The sequence below is a fragment of the Podarcis bocagei genome (genome assembly GCF_964188305.1).
Source record: "Podarcis bocagei genome assembly, chromosome: 15".
NCBI classification, from domain to species: domain Eukaryota; kingdom Metazoa; phylum Chordata; class Lepidosauria; order Squamata; family Lacertidae; genus Podarcis; species Podarcis bocagei.
This window is the reverse complement of record NC_138141.1, coordinates 7723968-7742865: the sequence shown is the minus strand read 5'-3', so window position 1 is coordinate 7742865 and position 18898 is coordinate 7723968. Positions and strand designations below refer to the sequence as shown.

Here is an 18898-nt window from a genome sequence, read left to right as displayed (position 1 = left end):
ATTATAATTTACCTTTTAACAGCAGCAAATGCTTATAAAAGAAAACAACACGTTGCCTGAATGAAAGTATTTTGTACATTTAAAAAAGTCTATCAGTAACATCTCTTTTCAATGGAACACCTTTTTAATCCCAATTACATTATAGTATTATCAAAGTATTAGTAGTACAGTGAAATATACAAAGCACCAAGCAAATGGGAGTTAGGCAGGAAAAAGAGTGGTGCCTCTGTGACACACAGCTTCCATGCAAAAGCAACGTTTTATCCAAAGGTTGCAGCATTCCACCAAGCCATAAATATTGCATTTTAGATTGCTGAAAGGTGCAAAATTTAATCATTTTGCAGGAGCTGAACAGAAACAAGGTCACCCAACAATGTTAAAAGAATGTTGTTTCACTAGTCAAAACTGTAAAGAAAGAGATGCAAGTTTAAAGTTAGAGCAATAGGGAGCAATTCTCCCACATGCACCAGTGTCAGTAACATAAAAACAAAGCCAAGTCACTAATGGTGTTCACAGCACTTATATACATGTCTGAATATTTAAATATCAACTTATGAACAAATACACCACAAGATCACGTAATCAGCTAATATGTGGCAGCCTTAAATATTCAGGGGCTTAGGAGGTAACCCATTTTGATTCACTTTTCTGAGTCTTTCCTGCTCCATCTCAGTATTCCTCCCACCTCTACTTTCAGACGACACCCCTCCCCAACTCAAGCAAGAAGGAACCACGAAGGACAACTGCCAGTAGCACTGGCTGTTTCTTCACGAAAGACAGCTGTTCTCTTTTTCCTTCCTGATTTAGAACTAATGCTTTAAGTCTGGGAGGGCTAAAGAACTTCAGGCCTTGGCCCACCTACATGACACTGACACAAAGACTTTAACCCATAATTGTGTTTTAAAATTCCTCCTTGCCACAAAGAGCAGCAGCTAGCTAGTTACACCAGTTTTCTGGGTCAGACAAGCCCAATACGTTGGCTGGACTAACCACCGTCTTTTCCTCTCCTCAGCAAAAAAAGATAAGACATAAAAAGATGAGTGAAAACTAGCTCAGCTGCATTTGACCAGCTGGGCAAACACAACAAAGCTAGTGCCTGCCTTTGTTTCGATTCCTCTCCCTGTAAGATAGACAGTGGGGAGAAGAGATAGAAAGGATCAAGTTCAGCCAGCTTGGATACATTCTCTGCTAGACAGCATTCCACCCTGGAGGCAGAAGAGGGACTGACTCGCTCTCTTTGCCCTCCCCTTGCAAGAAAGTGGATCATCTTTGTTCTGAAGGCAGCATGCACTGTCATTTCCCTCCTTTCAAGAAGGCTAGAGACAGAAACCCTACAAATTACCTGCAGAGTTACTAATCAACTGAAACCTGCACAGGGCATGCCTGCCCTATCAGGAGGATAGATACTTTCTATGACATACAATGAAAACCACTGGGTAGCAATAGCCTTAAAGCATCTCAAGATCTCAAAATTAAATTGAAAAGATCATTTCTCAAGACTAACCTGGGCTTGACGGGTTTGGTCTGAGATGGTTTCACAGAAGCTGAGTTTTTTTCTGGCTTCTCTTCTGCTGAGATGTTTTCATCAAAAGGGTTCAAGGATGTCTTTGTGATTCGGAGATCCGCAGTGCTGCTCTTATCTGAGCTATGACCTCTTCTGTTATCCACAGGGACTTCAAAAGGATTTGCTTCTTTCTTGGCCAACTCTTTTTCATTACGTTTTACTTCCTTCACCTTCGGAGTGGTGTCTGTGTTGCTCTCTACTTCCTCACTAACTTTAGCTTCTTTTTTCCCTGTCATAAGAGACAGCAAGCCAGACTTCTTGTTCTCCTGCTTTTTGTTCTCTTTGGTTTCTTTTGGAGTGTCTGAAATAACTGGAGTGTTGCTTTCTGGCATATCCCCAGCACTCAGCAACTTGTATGATGGTAGAGTCATGGCTTTAAAGGACTCCAGTGAAGAAGACCCTGGGGGTCCTTTGTCAGAAGGTAGTCTTCCTGTCATTTCAGTTTCCTTACTGGGTTCAGAAGATAAGTTCTCCTGGGACAAAAAGAGCCGTTTTCGCTGGGATATCTGAGGGGAAGATAGAGTGCCGTCTTTTGGAAGAGTATCACTTTTGGGGTCACGCTCCTCCATGTAAACATGACTGCCATTGATACACACATTGGACCGGGAAGTGGGGTCACTTTTGGACTTCAGTCCACCAAATAAAGAATGTACATCCTTCTTGGTGTTACTGGAGGAGATTTGGCTTAGTTGCTTGTTATCTGCACTACCTGTTCTCTTATGAGACTTGGTGGAAGGTGGATAAAGCAGGTTATCTTCATTTGTGGAGGGTTCTGAAAAGAAAGAAATCAGCATCAGAATAGTGAAAGCACAAGTCCCAATACTACTGAAAATACTAATACCTAATCCAGCCCTAGATCAACTGATGGCTCTTAACAACAGCAGTACACTGAGGTTGGGGACCACTGAGACCCACCTGTATCCCACTCATTTACAACTATTAGGCACAATCATGAAGACACTTCTGTTTCTTCACAGCTTCCAAGCACTGCCTTTAAATAATACAAGAAGTCCAGCTTTAACTATTATGAAGAAATGGCACATTTTACTACTTAGCACACTTTGTAAATTACACAACTGTTAAAACATATGAGAAATATATTCTCTTTTCAATAGACAATACTTACTCTCTGAAACAGGAGTTAAAGTGTCATCATCACTATCACTCCATCGCGATGAAAAGTCACTGGGATTAAGTCGAACTCTCTCTGTAACCGGTTGGAGAGAAGGTAACACAGACATGGACTGAGAGAGGTTGCTTTTCTGTAAACCAGGTTTGGAGAATAAGGTCTTGAACTTTGATTTTTTCTTTTCTTTCTCATTTGACTCTTCCTCACTGTCAGCCGGAGAGTGACTAATGCTAGGAACAATAGCTGAAGCTGTGTCTGGCAATCCATTGCCTCGTTTCCCCTTTAGCTTGTCTTTCAGCTTGCCAAATGGTGTCCGTGACTTATCTTTCATGGACAGATCAAACATGCTGGCTGTCATGTTGCTCCTCATGAATTGGATATCCACCTCAATCTCACCTCTCTCTTTTTCCTTCTTTCCTGGTTTGGAGTGAAGCTTGTACCATCTGTACAAATAAAGAACAGCAAAAGTTCAGCATCAGGGACTTAAATATTTCCTACCCACTCTTTTCCCACAAGGTCTCAGGGTGTGTTACATATAAAATAGTTAATTTTCAGTTCAAGCTAAACAGAGTCAGATTCTCCATGTAAGCAAAATGCCAGGTAGGTCTGTAGACTGATATTAGTGGCATTTAGCCAGCAAAGTCCATTTTCGAAAAAGAAAAGAAAAGAAAAAGTAAAGGGGAAGAGGAAGAGAAGAGAACAAATAGCCTATTTTAAAAGGAGAACATGCTGTTATGAAATAATTTATCCATATTACCACATGAGTCTCAGAAATAGTTACTTTGGAAGCATCATGCAAAGATTTCTAAAATGCTAAGGACGTCACTCCTGGAACAGAGGGTCTTTACAGATCTGTGATAAGAAACTGGTAGCCGGCATGCTTCCAGTATGTTGGGCATGTTCCCAAGATGTCTAGAAAAAGTTTGTTTTCTCATCCAAGTGAATATTCGCAGACATACTAACACAGGCATAGGCAAACTCAGCCCTCCAGATGTTTTGGGACTACAACTCCCATCATCCCTCACCAGTGGTCCTGTTAGCTAGGAATGATGGGAGCTGTCATCCCAAAACATCTGGAGAGCCGTTTGCCTATGCCTGTACTAACAGAAAATATAATTACAGCTACCTCGCATCTTATGCAGTGGTTACATTCCTGGCCATTGCACATAAAAGCAAAATCGCGTAGAGCCAGGAACCCTCAGAACCAGGTGTCTCGCTTACCTGGTTCTCAGCAGGCAGCACGAGGGCTCTAGGATGCTGCTCTGTAATGTTTCCTCCACTCTCCATTTGTTTGTTTGTTCTGCTCCACCCCACCCCACCCCGGCCCAAATCAGCAATCACGTAGGTAAAATAAGCATTGCAAGTTACCTATATTTCTATTTCACCTTTTCTGTCACAAGACTTCAAAGCCAGATAAAATGTGTCATGTGTCACATATTTACAGACTTTGTCTATAGCTTCATGGTTCTCAGTTAAATCCTTGGAAGTGTGGTTCAATAAAGGGGATTACAATAATGTAATAATTATAAGCACCCTCACAAAACAAGTGTTTCTCCAGAATTGCTTTCTGGGGCCTCCCCCCAGAGGATCAATGAGAACAATGCCAGGAAAGGGTTAATTTTGTACTGTAAATTTATCCATTGTTCAGGGCAATGGGTTCCCCCAAATATTCATATAATTTTGCAGGAAGACATAGGAAAGGCTCTTCTACTAAGCCGAGTCCCATGATCGCTTAACAGCTCCACCTGACCTGTGCTGTTATGCTCTGGTATCATGCAATATCAGCAGTTCATGAGTTATGGTAGAATACTAGTTCATGAGTTATGGTAGAACAGCTCCACAGCATGACCTTGTCCATTGCCAAACAGCTACCTCTCCATTTAAGGTTATGCCATGAAGACATCTGCATAAAAGGTATCAACAGTCAGAGGAACTCTGCAGAATAGACTGTTTCTGCGCTAAAACCCAAGATGCATGCCATCTTAGTGCGTCTAACCTTCTTACTCCCTGAAAGGCACAACATGAACCAAGACAAATTCTGCAGAACAGTCTTGAACGGAGCGGGATACAGCAGAGGATACAGAGCTAGAAAGAGAGAAAATGAGAAAGTCATTACCAGGAAAGTTTTAGAACAGAAATAGCAGCTTATGTACAAAAGCATGCAATTTCTCCCCAAATATGGAATTTTCCGACAATATTTTCAGAAAATTGCATGCCTTAAAAGCATACATATCAAAACAGGAAAGGAAACAAAAGAGAAGAACTAGGGGAGGGAAAAGCACTAGAACAAAAGTGAGCGATTTTCTATATTCACATTTTAAAAGCTCATCATGTGGCCCAATTTCCTAAAACAACGGATAGCATGGTGAAACTATTTCTAGACAAACTACAGGAAGTTATTGCATGGCTAAAAGATTACCCTTAAAAAACAAAAACAAAAAAGCACACACAGTACTACCACATCAGGGAAAAGGCCTGTCAGAAATAATCTCATTGACATCTAATTCTTTCAATACAGAGAAGTGTTTCTGTTTTACAAATAAGCATCCAGTCTTGAGATCTGGCAACAGTTTCATCCAAATTTCAGATCTCCCTGCCTTCAGATAAAAAAATATTAACTGGTCTGAATTGCATCTTTGCATTGTCTGTCCACATGTTAAGGGTGTGGTGTTGATTAGTGAGCTACCTCTTAATTGATAGATCCCGACATAAACTTTGAAGCCCCAATTTTCATCTGTAAAACTAATAAAGTGCTTCAACTCTGACTTGTGCTGTTTATTCTAACAATAAAGTGTTATGAACAAGACATTTGTTTCTAACATACTTTGAATACTTATCATGGCTGTATAAAGCAGTCAAGACTGCCAAAGTAAACTTGGTAAGCCTGCTGGACTTGTTACGTTAAATATTTGAGTATGAGAGCTGCCATTATTCACAGTAAGACACTTTTAAAAGAGTTCTTTACAAACACTGTTTTTGGAATACACTGTGACTTAGTTTTAAAAACTAGGATGTTTAGCTCAGTCTAAAAATATGTTTGCCAAACAGAAGGGTATTATGCATTCTTACAAAATGTTGCTTTTTGTACTCTTAACACAGATAGCCAAGAATCAAGGTGCACATACACATTTTAATGGCAGGGTTTGTTCTACAATAGCTATGGAAGCAGGCATCAGTGGAAAATTACTATAGCACATTACTTATTTTATCAGTATTTATATTTGAATCTATTGCTCTTCAGATGTGGAACTCAAATATCATTGCTGGCCAACAGCTCACCTGACAATACTAGATAAATTGCTTGAATAGCACAATGCAGCTAAAAAGCTACCTAGGAACCTGGATTGAATATTGCTTTTGTAATGAACTTACAAAGTGGTTATATTACACAAGTCAGGATGGGAATAATACTAATCTGCATTACAGGCTTGTTTGTAAAGAACAACAAGAAAATGTACATTAGGCTATTTAAACTATATAAATGCTAAGCAGATTTTTTAAAAATTCTTACTCACTGGTTTAAACCTTATACATAAAATGGCACAATGTGAAGCATAACTGGGTAGGTGTGAAATCCCAAGAGCTATCAACCTATTGAAGAAAACTTAACTGATCATGAGTTTTAGTCAATCAACCTACTGAATAATATGTACAAATATAAAACAAACTGTTCTGATGCAAGCATATTTTGTTTTAAAATAATGCATGTGTTGCAGCACACATCTTAGAAAAAGCAATTCTGTAATTTAAAAAGGTATTCAATTTCTGAAAACATTATTGCACTTTTTAAATCTGTCATCTAATTAATGGGTCATCTTTGTGGTCTAAACCACTGAGTCTCTTGGGCTTGCTAATCAGATGGTCAGCGGTTTGAAGCCCCACGACGGGGTGAGCTCCCATTGTTTGGTCCCAGCTCCTGCCAACCTAGCAGTTCAAAAGCACGCCAAAAAGTGCAAGTAGATAAATAGGTACCACTCAAGTGGGGAGATAAACGGTGTTTCCATGCACTGCTACGGTTTCACCAGAAGCGGCTTAGTCATGCTGGCCACATGACCCGGAAAAACTGTCAGCGGACAAACGCCGCTTTCCTGGGCCTGTAAAGCGAGATGAACGGCGCAACCCCAGAGTCATCCGTGACTGGACTTAACTGTCAGGGTTCCTTTACCTTTTTTATTTTTTAAACTAGTGTTAGAAACTCAGATATATAAGCTAGTCACCAAATGGCACCATAAACCTCGGTTACAGTTGCCACAAAGGAATGTCTAGGCACCTTTTTGTAGTGGGATTATTGATTAATATTTTAAAGGGGGGAGACTTATAGTAACAACAACTTATTAGTTATATGCCACCCATCTGACTGGGTTGCTCCAGCCATTTGGAGCAGCTCCTAACAAAAAATAGTAAAAGTACAATACAACATCTCAATACAAAAGTATGGGGAGGGGATGTTTTCTACAAACAATGGCCAGCTATATATGGGAAAATATGTTATAAAGGTTGTATAGGAATGCTAGGGAATTGCCCTGAATATCCTGGCCAATACTCCCTTAGGTGGGTGGTGTGGGTTTCATTCCTCTTGGATCTAACCTCGGTTCTTTAGAGTATTTCTTTGCAATAGGGAAGTGTCAAGTCCTAGTGACCTCACCACTCCTACCTTGTCCCATGATGTTTGTTTAGTGTTTCCCTTTTCTCTCACTTCCTCCTATTAATTGTCATCCAGTTAGTATCATGACTGGAGGAGTAATCAGAAAGAGTCCAATTTATCAAATAACTTATCAAATTCTGCTGTGGTGCTAACAGTTAATTTCTAGCCTTGATTCAGCCAATCCCTTTGTCCACATCAAACTGAGTCAATATTTTATAGAAGAAGACCCAATAACCTCCAAAATATAAAAGTGTTAAATTCTAACTAGCTTAATATTATTTTCTTTCACTGTATCCTGGTAACCAACATCTCTAAAGAGCACACGCTGCTCAGTCCGCTGCAAACCAAGATTTAAGGAGAAGACAAAGATGCCAACGTTTAGGGGATTCACAATTGGGACCCTAGTTTAGGAGGCTCTTTTAAGGAATTAACTAAATTTGTATCAGCTACTCGCCTTGACAACTTAATGGAACTTCCATGTTCACAAGCATTAATACCACTGAATATCAGTTGCCAAGGCAGCAAACTGAGGAAGAACTGTCAGTTCCACACCCTGCTTGCATGTTTCCTGGATGCATTGAGATAACCGCTATCCAAAGCTGGATACAAATTATTTTATTTAATAGATGTTTATTCTTCCCTTTAGCTAAAAGTAGGTTGTTAGGGAAGTTTACAACAATGGAATAAAATTAAGTATGCCAACTACTGTGATCCAGCAGGACTCTGCTCAGGAAAGGCATCAACAGGATACTTTACAAGTTCTTCAAAGCTTGCTTGATTGTTTAATAGCCCACCTTCTTCTCCAAGGAGCTCAAGATGGCATACGTGATTCTACCCCTCCTCATTTAATCCCCATAACAACCCTATGTTAGACTGAGAGCCAAGGTCAGTCAGTGAGCTTCATGGCTGAGCGGTCACTTGAACCCTGGTCTCCTAGGTCCTAGTCTGGCACTAACCTTTTCACCACACCAACTCTTTATATTATGGTGTAGCACATTATACTGCTGTTTATTTCAAGTTTTAATAAAGTGTTTTTAAAAGTTTGATCCCGCCTCTGCTTGCAATGTTTGCTTATTGCATTTTTGCCCCACCCTTACTTCAAATAACTATGTATGAGTGACATACATAGTTCTCATTTCCCCATCCCATTTCATTCTCACAACAACCCTTGAGATTGATTAGACTGAGTGTGACTCGCCCGTGGTCTCCCAGTAAACTCTATGGACAACGGTGGAATCTTTACTAAAAGTGGCATTTTTAATCCATGATCCATCGTGTTAAGAGCTTAGCTTTTGCTGCTGTCGGATAAACAGCTGAGATGAATAATTCTCATGCAGCATGCTGTTTGACACCTGTTTGGACATGTGGACCTTGAGCCTCTGACATACATAGGTAAATTGCCTCTGAACCTGGAAATGCCATTTAGTCAGCAGGAAGTCAACATCATCAAACAGAACTATGGAGTAGTAAGGGACCTTGGATGTCATCTAGTCCAATGCCCAACGGATTCAGTGCAGGAATCTTGCAAATACACAGCTTCCTAAGCAAATGGGCATCTAGCCATAGCTTACAAACCTTCATAGGAGGAGATCCCACCACTTCCCAAGGCAGTCTGATCCGCCTTTGAACTACTCATACACTTAAGAAGTTTCTCCTAACTTAAAGTCAAAACCATCTTATTTAAAAGTTTTCAGTCATTGCATTTACATCTGTCACCTGGAGTAACATAGAACAAATCTGCTCCACCTTCTGCATCACAGTCTTTCAGTTCTTTGAGAACTATTCTCCTGCCTCCTCTTAACCTTTATTCTCCAAGATAACCATGCCCAGCTTTTTCAACTGTTCCTCATAGGACTTGGTTTCCAGACTCCTCACCATCTTTGGAATATGCTATAGTTCAGGGGTGCACAACCTCCGGCTCACAGACCAAACGTGACCCACCAGTCCCATTTGCCCATGAGGCCAATCTGGAGAAGCCACACTCACCTGCCCAATAAGGGATGCCATTAAAGTAGGCTCCCATTCAACCATAGCTCCTACTGTCCAAGCTGCAGCTCATTGAAGGCTTGCAAAGGGCTTCACGTCAAAGTTTTTGGCCCCCACCCCCACCAGGATGGTTCCTGCTCTAGTTTGTCTATCTCCTCCTTAAAATGCAGCAACTGGAACTGGACAAAGTACTACAGATATGATCATACTATTTGATGTTATTCTTTAGTCACATATCTGGCACACACAACAAGTGCACCAGAAAAGGAAGCCACCAGATGCACAAGTAAAAAAAAATATATCACTGCGCCCAACAAGTTTCAAACCAGAGCTGAAGCATAGAACTGAAATTAATTTTTTCAAGAGTGCCACTGAGGAGTGAATATAGTGATACTACTTATGTTGCCAAAATTACAATCCATTAATATACAAAACAACACTGAACAACAGATGAGTAATTTGAAATCGTCATAGTTAAGTCGGATTTCACCTGTCAAACCTCCCGGTTTGTGTTCCTATTGATCACATTACCTTTTACAAAACCGATCGACAGGAGTCGAAAGGCAGCAAAGCCAGATTTTTGCCCATCTTAGCTGGGAAGGTGTGCGGCCAAGAACAGAAGCAAACTTTGGGGGGGTTGGGTGCGCGACGAGATGTGACACCTTCAGAAATACCTAATTTGGCCGCATATCAAGAGGAAGCCCAATGAACCCGACAAATCCTACACTGACCACAACACTCTGGCATATTTCCTCTCTCCCTTTGAAGTTAAAGCATACCCTTATCCGCATTCCTTCAGAAGTCCTGCTATGACTCCCTAAATGAAGAAGGAGCGAAAATCAGATGCAACGGGTCATATTTAGGAGGCCTCTCTGGGCAGCGCCTGGCACCAGCCCCCTCCCTCCCTCCCTCCCTCCCCCCGCGCATGCGCCCCGCGCCTCAGCCGGTAGACTGCCCCTGGCAGCGGGAGCTCCACGCAGGCCCCTCGCTCGCTCTCCCCTCCCCCCTCACCGTGTGCTTCGGCGGCCGCCCTCGGAGTGCAGCTCGGCCAGGCTGATTTCGGCGCGGCCCAGGAACTTGTCGAGGCCGAGCAGGGCGCGGTGGAGGACGGTGAGCTGCAGCACGGCCGTGGGCCCGGCCGAGAGCGGAGGCCCCCCCGCCGACAGGCTCCTCCGGGGCGGCGGCGGCAGCTCGAAGGTGGCCTCCTCCCGCCACACGGGAGAGCCCAGGCAGCGCTCGGCCACCGACGTGGCGAACTTCTCCTTGCCCAGCGCCATCACCGCGTACGCGTCGCTCCCGCCGCCGCCGCCGCCGCCGCCCTTGGCCTTGGCCTTGGCGCGAAGCCCCCGCGCCTGGAGCACCGTCACCTGGACGTGGGTCGGGGCCCAGCGGGGCCCCAGAGACGACGGAGAGCCTGGGGCCGACATTTCTTCGCCGTCCGCCTGACACCCGCTCTCTGCCGCTGCCCGGGAAGGACTGAGCGGCTTCCCTCAGGTGAGGCGGTGAGGAACCCCACCCCAAGTCTCGCGAGAGCTTCGGCGCCCCGCCCCGCCTCTTTCCCCCCCGTTCGCGGCGCTTTGGACTACAGCTCCCATAATCCTTTGGGTCCGGGCGCACCGGGGGCTGGAATCTTGCAGGTAAATTGCAGGTCCAGTTTTCCCTTGTATGAAATCAAACCTTTATTAGGCATTATGCAAATAAAACCATAAAAGAGAAAATAACATGTAAAAGCCTTGAGATATATATGAAAAGGCAGCAGTTAGGTTAACAAGGAAAACCACTGATTCTATATGTATATATATATATATGTATAGCTAACTGCTGCCAGTTTTCCCTTAAACTCAGTGATCTCTATATTTTCATGCTAAGGTGACTCGTGAGTCTTCCTTCCCATTTCAGGGTTGTTTTCCCCCCAATAAAAATATATATATTTTCCGAAACAATTATAAACTGTGGGCAATAATACTTGGGCGCGAGTCTAGTTATGTGCTGTGTCTGCAGGCAATGTCTTTGCGAGCATATTCCTAAAAAGGCATGAATGGTGAATGTAGCCTCTCCACAGACAAACGGAAGCAGCTGATGGGAGATCATTGTTATATTCCTCCTTTGCATATGAAAAGAAAGGAGGCTAGTTTTCAACAAAGGCATCTTTTTAAAAAGCAACAGGTTCAAAGGGGATAAGAACCCTCTTCTAAACCGATACACTTCAGACGTTGGATCCGAGATATCGAATGCCTAACCTCTTCTCGTATAAAAGAGGTAGTTCCTACCAGTGCTTTCCAGGGGGCACTTCAAGTGTACGCAGTACCGGCACGTCTTTTCGTTGTTGCTAAAAGGTGTCTCACTTACTGAAACAACTTCATGGTGAGTACTGGGCACCTATTTTTCAAGAAAAAAACAACCAATGGTTCTTACTATTAAATCTGCAAAAGCCCTAACCTCTTTATCTGCTTTTTAAACTTCACTGCCCCAGCAACTTGGAAAAAAAAAAAAGACTGTTAGGGAATTTAGTTATTTATTTTATTTCCCAGCATTTATATCTTACTTGATAGTAATAAAACCTCAGAGCTGTTTATAAAAAGAATAATGATCCTTCTTAGGACTTGAGTTCTAAATACATCTCAAATTCAAAGCTGGGGAACAACTGCTACAACAAAACTCATGCCCCCAAGATACAGAACCACTAAAGCAGGAGTCGGGCACCTCAGGGCAAGGGGGGTGGAGGAGAATGTGGCCCTCAAAGCCTTTCTGTCTGGCCCTAAGGAATCTCTGCAGGCCACACTCCTCACTTGGACCTGCCTTGAACTTGACTTGAGTGCTTTTGCCTGGCTGGAATATGTCCTTGAACATTGATAAATCCTTGGTTGCCTGACTGGAAGATGGAGAGGTGTGTGTAGAAATTAGCCTACAGGACTAAGGCAAATTTTACATTTGCTGCTCCTCCCATAGGACCCTTGGAAGGTTGCCAGAAAGGACAGAATGAGGCCCTCAGGCTAGAAAAGCTCCCCACCCCTGCCCTAAGGACTGGGATAACCCCACTGCAAGGAATCCCTGCTGAACACCCTTGTATTATTAACACACAGACAAACTTGAGAGAAAGAGAGAATTACTGTTGTCAGTTAACCCTTGAAGAATTATGATATCATCCAAGCCTGAAAATCCATACTGCTTCATTTTAAAAAGTACCTTATAACAGCAGCCCACAGAAATCAAGCATGAAGCTTTTCCCTGGAGATGTCATAAAGTAATGGGGAACAATTTGCCTGCTTAACTGTGGTGTGTCAGGCTGCTATCGATAGGCGCAGGAGCAGGGCTACATATTTATTTTAACTAGCCTAAGTGTCAAGCTGAAATACAGATGGTGAAGCTGTTCTGATTGCTCCTTGATGCTGGGAAATGGTGTCTGCTGAATTTCTGCCCGTGCTTTTCCAGGTAAATCAGAGGGGAAAGGGTGACATCATTTCCTAGATTAGAACATTCAGACTAAGATTAAGAGCTAGTTCTGAGTTCATTCTATACATACCAGTGAATTAACTTGCCCAGACCCACATTGGGATTAGATAATAGTTGTTCCACCTCAAAGGGAGTAGCTTCCAGTTGTAGACAATTCTGAATGTATTGAACTTCTGTTCCCCCCCCCCCCGAAAAACAAAGTAGACTCTATTTTGCATCACAACAATCTTTTAAAATAAATAAACAGGTCCTGCTGGCATATTGTTTGGCTGCTCCACAACTGAGCAGGTGACAAGGCTTTTATTCTTTGTTTGTGTACTAAATTTAAACCTTAGACTAAAGCTTACCTGGCAGCTATGATTATTTGGCTGACATGATGGAATCCAGTTTGGGAACCAGAAGTTCTCACCTTTTTTATGTAGTAGAAATGCAGGCATTTTTGCCATCCAAGGGATTTAGTAGGATTTCCGGGGGGGGGGGGCTATGTGTGCAGAATCACACTCTATATTGATTAATTAAACCATACTTGTTGAAACTAACATTAGACCTGTTATAATATCACTCTGCCCAACTTCTATATAAAAATGTATTACATGTGAAAATCTTATCTCAATATTTCATGCCTGAGAAGCTTTTTCAGTTGAATACTTAGTTATTTATAGATGGGACTGTTCTGTTGCTTGCTTATGTTGCAAGACAGATACAGCATAGCACAAAGCTGAACGCAGCACATTCTTCAGCTGAGTGGAATTTCCTTCTCTGGATTGCTAGGATGGAGATGTAGGGTTTTGGAAGAAGGTGCTCCCTGGATGTGATTTATTCACAAAGTAACATTAAAGCAGGGACGCAGGTGGCGCTGTGGGTTAAACCACAGAGCCTAGGACTTGCTGATCAGAAGGTCGGCGGTTCGAATCCCCGCAACGGGGTGAGCTCCTGTTGCTCAGTCCCTGCTCCTGCCAACCTAGCAGTTCGAAAGCACGCCAAAGTGCAAGTAGATAAATAGGTACCGCTCCGGCGGGAAGGTAAACGGCGTTTCCGTGTGCTGCTCTGGTTCGCCAGAAGCGGCTTAGTCATGCTGGCCACATGACCCAGAAGCTGTACGCCGGCTCCCTCAGCCAATAAAGCGAGATGAGCGCCGCAACCCCAAAGTCGGCCACGACTGGACCTAATGGTCAGGGGTCCCTTTACCTTTACCTTAACATTAAAGCAAGGCATCTGTGAACTGCATGCAATCCTGAGTCTATCAATCCTGATTTCATGTGGCTTTAATGTCATGCAGCCTCCAGAAAGAATTTTAGAAGGGGCCTACTCGATCAGGCAAAAGGTCTATCTGTTCCATCATCTTGTTCTCGCAGTGGCCAGCCAGGTACCTATGAGAAGCCCACAAGCGCAACAGTGCTCTCCCTTTCTGTGATTCCCAACAACTGCTATTCAAAGGCATACTGCCTCCCAACAGTGTAGGCAAAGCATAGCCCATTGTGGCTGATAGACAGTGAAAGCCTTATCCTGTATGCTTTTATCAAGAGGATGCAGGAGTTCGCTTATGAGGAAAAGGCTGCAACCTTTGGAGCTTTTTCAGTTTAGAGAAAAAAGCATGTTAAGAGAAGATACTGTATAACAGACGCATGTTATGGAGAAAGTGGATAGAGAAAGTTTATTTCTCCCTCTCCCATAGCACTTGTTGACATCCAAAGAAGCTGAATGCTGGGAGTTTCAGGACAGACCAAAGAAAGTACTGTGCATAGTTAAACTATGGAATGCATTTCCACGGGAAGTAATGATGGCCTTAGAAGAGCACTTTACATTTTATTGTCATTTTCATTAACAAATGGATTCTCATGCACACTTCCCCCTAATATACATTACATATTTTTGGTTGAAGGACTGCATCTTTAAGAGCTTGAGCTTGCTTTCCTCTCCTTCCTCTCATTTCATTTTCCTTGTGTGTCATGTCTTATCAGCCCGAGGGTAGGGTCCGTCTTAGAATCATAGAATCATAGAGTTGGAATAGACCACAAGGGCCATCGAGTCCAACCCCCTGCCAAGCAGGAAACACCATCAGAGCACTCCTGACATATGGTTGTCAAGCCTCTGCTTAAAGACCTCCAGAGAGCCTTTTTTTTCCTTTCTAAAGGGTGGGGCAGAAATTCTGTAAACAAAGAAGTGTGTGACAAAATTCAGTAAAGAGCAACTTTCTAAGGACACCTGTGTGCTAGTTTACATCCTGTTTCAGGAAGTGTGAATTAGGTCGGTTCACATCAAAATGCAAACTGCTCCAAATCACTCATCCACCAAATCACTGACCCACTCATCCCAACCATAGGTGTCACAAGTATTTTGGGGGGTTGGTTTGCTTAAAATAACAATTGAACTAAAAGACTTTTTCTTTGATCAGTGTTGGGAAGGATGTAGAGGAGCACTTGTTTATTGGAGCACGTGCTGCTTAACTTCCAGCCTTGTCCCAAGATCAGTTGCCAACAACAATCTCTACTCTCCCGTGGGCGGTGTATGTGTTGTCAAATTTCCAAGTTTTGTCCAAAGGAAAACAGTGAACATGGGCGGGATATGTTGTAAAGGACAATGAGCATCAATAGCTTCTCTTCCCCCCCCCACCCCCATTGTGTTGCTGATAATTTAGCACCAGGCGGTCCTGTTCTTTCTAGAGAAACCAGGGAAAGAGCAGGCAGGTGGAAAGTGTGCCGCAGAGTTTCGGTGTTTGTTGGCTCATGGCTCTGATACGCTTCTGAAGGGTGTGGTGCTCCTTGACTCAAGAATGAGGATAGTTACTCATTTGCACATGGGTTAGTGAACAGTGATCTCACCTGTTTCACATCCCTCCTGGCAGGTGCCCAGTGAAAGCCTTCTGTGCCCTGTGCTCCTTGCATACAAATTATTAGACTTGAGCTGAACAGGGAGAGCCTGGAGCCAATGAGGTACACTGTATTACGGACAGGTCACTGGACTTAAGCTGGTGTATTCACTTCCTGGACAATGACTCTCAGGATGCAACTGCATGTCATCTTAGGAAGCCCATATACTGTGCTACAAACCTGTGTTCCCACACGTGGCACCTGTAAGGGAGAATCAGCAGGAGGGAGGAGCGCTTTAGCCCTCCCATGCCTGCCACTTTTCCTCTGAAAAATGCCTCTCTGCTGTAATTTGTATTTGAAGGCAAGGATCAACCAGAGTACTGGAACCACTCCTCTACCTGCCCAGGCTCATTTGAAATACACCTTAGATGTAATTTGTACTTGCTTAATTGCATGTGCTTAACCCCTACCGCACCTGCCAACTCTCATTGTATTTGAACTTGAAGGGAAGAATTGCCAGAGGGAGCGCTTAACTCTTCTTGCTCCCGCCAACTCTCCCCCGCTTCGAGGAAATGTCGGTTTCATAGCTCAGCCTGAGAGAAAACATTTTTAAGTGACATAGGGCAGGGTTGCGGAACCCATGCCTCCGCAGGACACTGTGGCAGGTGTAATGGGAGTTTATACCCAACAAAATATGGAGGCCCACAGATTCCATGCCCCCGACAAGGAACTACTCTATGAGAGAACCAAGAGGTGGGGGAAAGGAACAGGTTATTCTTCAACCTGCTAATAGTCACCTGCAGTGCCTCCACCCCCACCTCCAAATGGGTTTGCCTTATGAGAAAACCCAGAGGGCAAACTGGATTACGAGGGGGCAACCATACCTTTTTATTCACCTGCCTGTCCCAATCATATATAAAACAAGCTAAATGGTGTTGCCTGTGGTTGGCATAAAAAAAGAGTACATGACAAGGTGTCTGTCCTCTCTCAAGCATAGTCTGTTAACCTATCATTCTGCTGTATTCCAAAATCTTCTTAATCATTATTTTAAAACTGGAAAATCTGGAAATGCCTTTTTAATCATCACCATCATCACATCACCATCATCATAATGCAAAGAGTCTTGTGGCACTTGAAGGACAAACAGATGCATTACTGCAAAAGCCAAGGATAACCAATGGTGTCCTCCAGATGTTGATGGATACCAACTCCCGTCAGCCCCTGCCAGGATGGCTAGTGGTCAAGGATGGTGGAAGTTGGGAGTTCAACAACATCTGAAGGGCACCATATTGGCTTAACCTGGCACAAACTTTCTAGTCCACGAAAACCCATACCATAATAAACTCGCTAGTTTTCAGAGTGGTGACTCCATTATGCTTACTGCAAAAGATTAGCATGACGGATTGATATACTGTGTGTGTGTGTACTTGCACAAGCTTTCCTTCTGAGAGGAAGCCAGGGAGCCAGTGTGGTGTAGTGGTTCAGAGCGGTAGTCTCGTAATCTGGTGAACCGGGTTCGCGTCTCCGCTCCTCCACATGCAGCTGCTGGGTGACCTTGGGCCAGTCATACTTCTCTGAAGTCTCTCAGCCCCACTCACCTCACAGAGGGTTTGTTGTGGGGGAGGAAGGGAAAGGAGAATGTTAGCTGCTTTGAGACTCCTTAGGATAGTGATAAAGCGGGATATCAAATCCAAATTCCTCCTCCTCCTCTTCCTTCCGTGAATACCTTCTCCTCAGTAGCTAACCCACTTGACTGGCAAGAGGTTATGGAATGCCTTTGAATTGCTTCAGCTATTGTTGAATCAGTACAGAGAAATCTACTGTGGGAGTAAACATTCTTCTGAGCATTCTTCATGCCTTAAAAAAAGAAAAGCAAACAGCTAGGGTTTATTTACTTTACTAACACTCCCAGATTCGGAAGCTGGTGCAGGCTAGGCGATAGTCAGGTAAATAAATACAGAACAGATCAGAGCCTTGAACACTGGGGAATAGTGGTGACAAACATAGGAAGCTGCTTTGTGTCGCCTAGGGAGAAACTTATTGACAGTAAGAGCAGTTTGATGATGGAACTAGAATAGCAGCCAAGGTGGTAGGACTGAGCTGAAATCTGTTGAAGGAAGTTCTGAGCTTAGCCTCTGCTCCTTCCAGTCCTCTTGCCTAAGCTGACTGCTTCCTGTTTGCTATTTCACTAGTATATGCATTTTACTATATAGGTCTACATTGCAATAGAGTTGGGCAGCAGCATTTGGAGGAGAACCGAATCACTGAAATTTGCCACCGCATAAATTCCTCACAGTCCTGTTCTGGTCTTGCAGGGGACTGGGCAGCAAAGCAGCAAGGTGAGGTATCGTCACACCATGGAGTAGCTAACTTGGCTCCAACAAAGGCAAGATGCACCAATGGTTTGAGTCAGTATTTGTCTAGTGATTAGAGTGCTGGGTCTAGGACCTGGGGTGCAAATGGTTCAAATCCCTTCTCAGCCACAATTCTCATGGGTTGAAGACCTTGGGGCCAGTCAACGTCTACCTAACCTACCTCACAGGGTTCTTCATCATCAAACCTTTTATTGGCATCACATACAAACATCCAAAACAAATCAATACAGAATTGCCACTTCCCCAGTGGCACAAAACATTTGCTAAAAGAAAGGAGGCAGAGCAGTCTGTCGTCACATCTCTTGGTCTCCAGGGAGATCAGACGTCTGCTGTGTATTTCGACGACAAAAAAAAACAAATAGAGATATTTAGCCACTAACTTGGTGAGCTCCTGATCATTCCCCAGTAATAGAAAATATATGACCTCCAACTCTGGTTTCCATTTAGGGATACAGAGTTGATCTAGAAATTGCTGACGGAGATCAGCATATAATTTACAATTGAGAACCATATGTGTCAGGGTTTCCACCAGGTGGTCTTCACATGGGCAAGTTCTTACTCCTTCCACCACACAGGGTTCTTGTGAGGATAGTATGGGGAGGGTGAGAACCATGCACCCCACTTGGGACTCCTTGCAGGAAAGGTGGCCTGTAAATATAATAAATTTATGAATAAATGCTCGCTTAATGGTGTCTACTTGGCAATTTCCATTCACCTTTCATTTATTTTATTTTATCTTGATCATCATGTTTAGCTGAACACCTGAGGCAATGCCCTCAAACATATTTTCTCTTGTGCATCACTCAGAATCCCAGCCCACATCAATAAGCGTCCCTTGTCATTTTGCCTTCCCTTGAGGGCCTGTGGCCTTTCGAGAAAGAGTCATCTGAACCACGAAGAAAGCCTGTCAGGGTGTACAAGTCAGGCGTCTGATGC

At 43.4% G+C, this 18898-nt stretch overlaps 1 protein-coding gene and 1 long non-coding RNA gene across 9 annotated transcripts in view; one reads left to right on the top strand and one right to left on the bottom strand.

Annotated features, from left to right (window-relative positions):
* LOC308574128 (rab11 family-interacting protein 1-like) overlaps positions 1-10850 on the bottom strand; it is a 190536-nt gene extending 179686 nt beyond the window's left edge. For 2 of the 8 annotated variants that reach the window (XM_081171603.1, XM_081171604.1), the window contains exons 1-3: positions 10336-10848; positions 2691-3136; positions 1505-2336 (exon numbers count right to left, since the gene is read on the bottom strand). In XM_081171603.1, coding sequence (XP_081027729.1) covers positions 1505-2336; positions 2691-3136; positions 10336-10751 — 1694 coding nt within the window. In that variant the 5' untranslated portion in view covers positions 10752-10848. Of the gene's footprint in view, positions 1-1504; positions 2337-2690; positions 3137-4689; positions 4779-9324; positions 9433-10103; positions 10131-10335 lie in introns of those variants that run through there. The other 6 variants (XM_081171607.1, XM_081171609.1, XM_081171606.1 and 3 more) reach the window with 6 other exon arrangements.
* The window catches only part of LOC308574292, a 24817-nt gene continuing 16655 nt past the window's right edge, over positions 10737-18898 (top strand). The window contains exons 1-2 of the long non-coding RNA XR_014002450.1: positions 10737-10818; positions 12274-12756. This is a non-coding gene — a long non-coding RNA (uncharacterized lncRNA). The remainder of the gene's footprint in view (positions 10819-12273; positions 12757-18898) is intronic.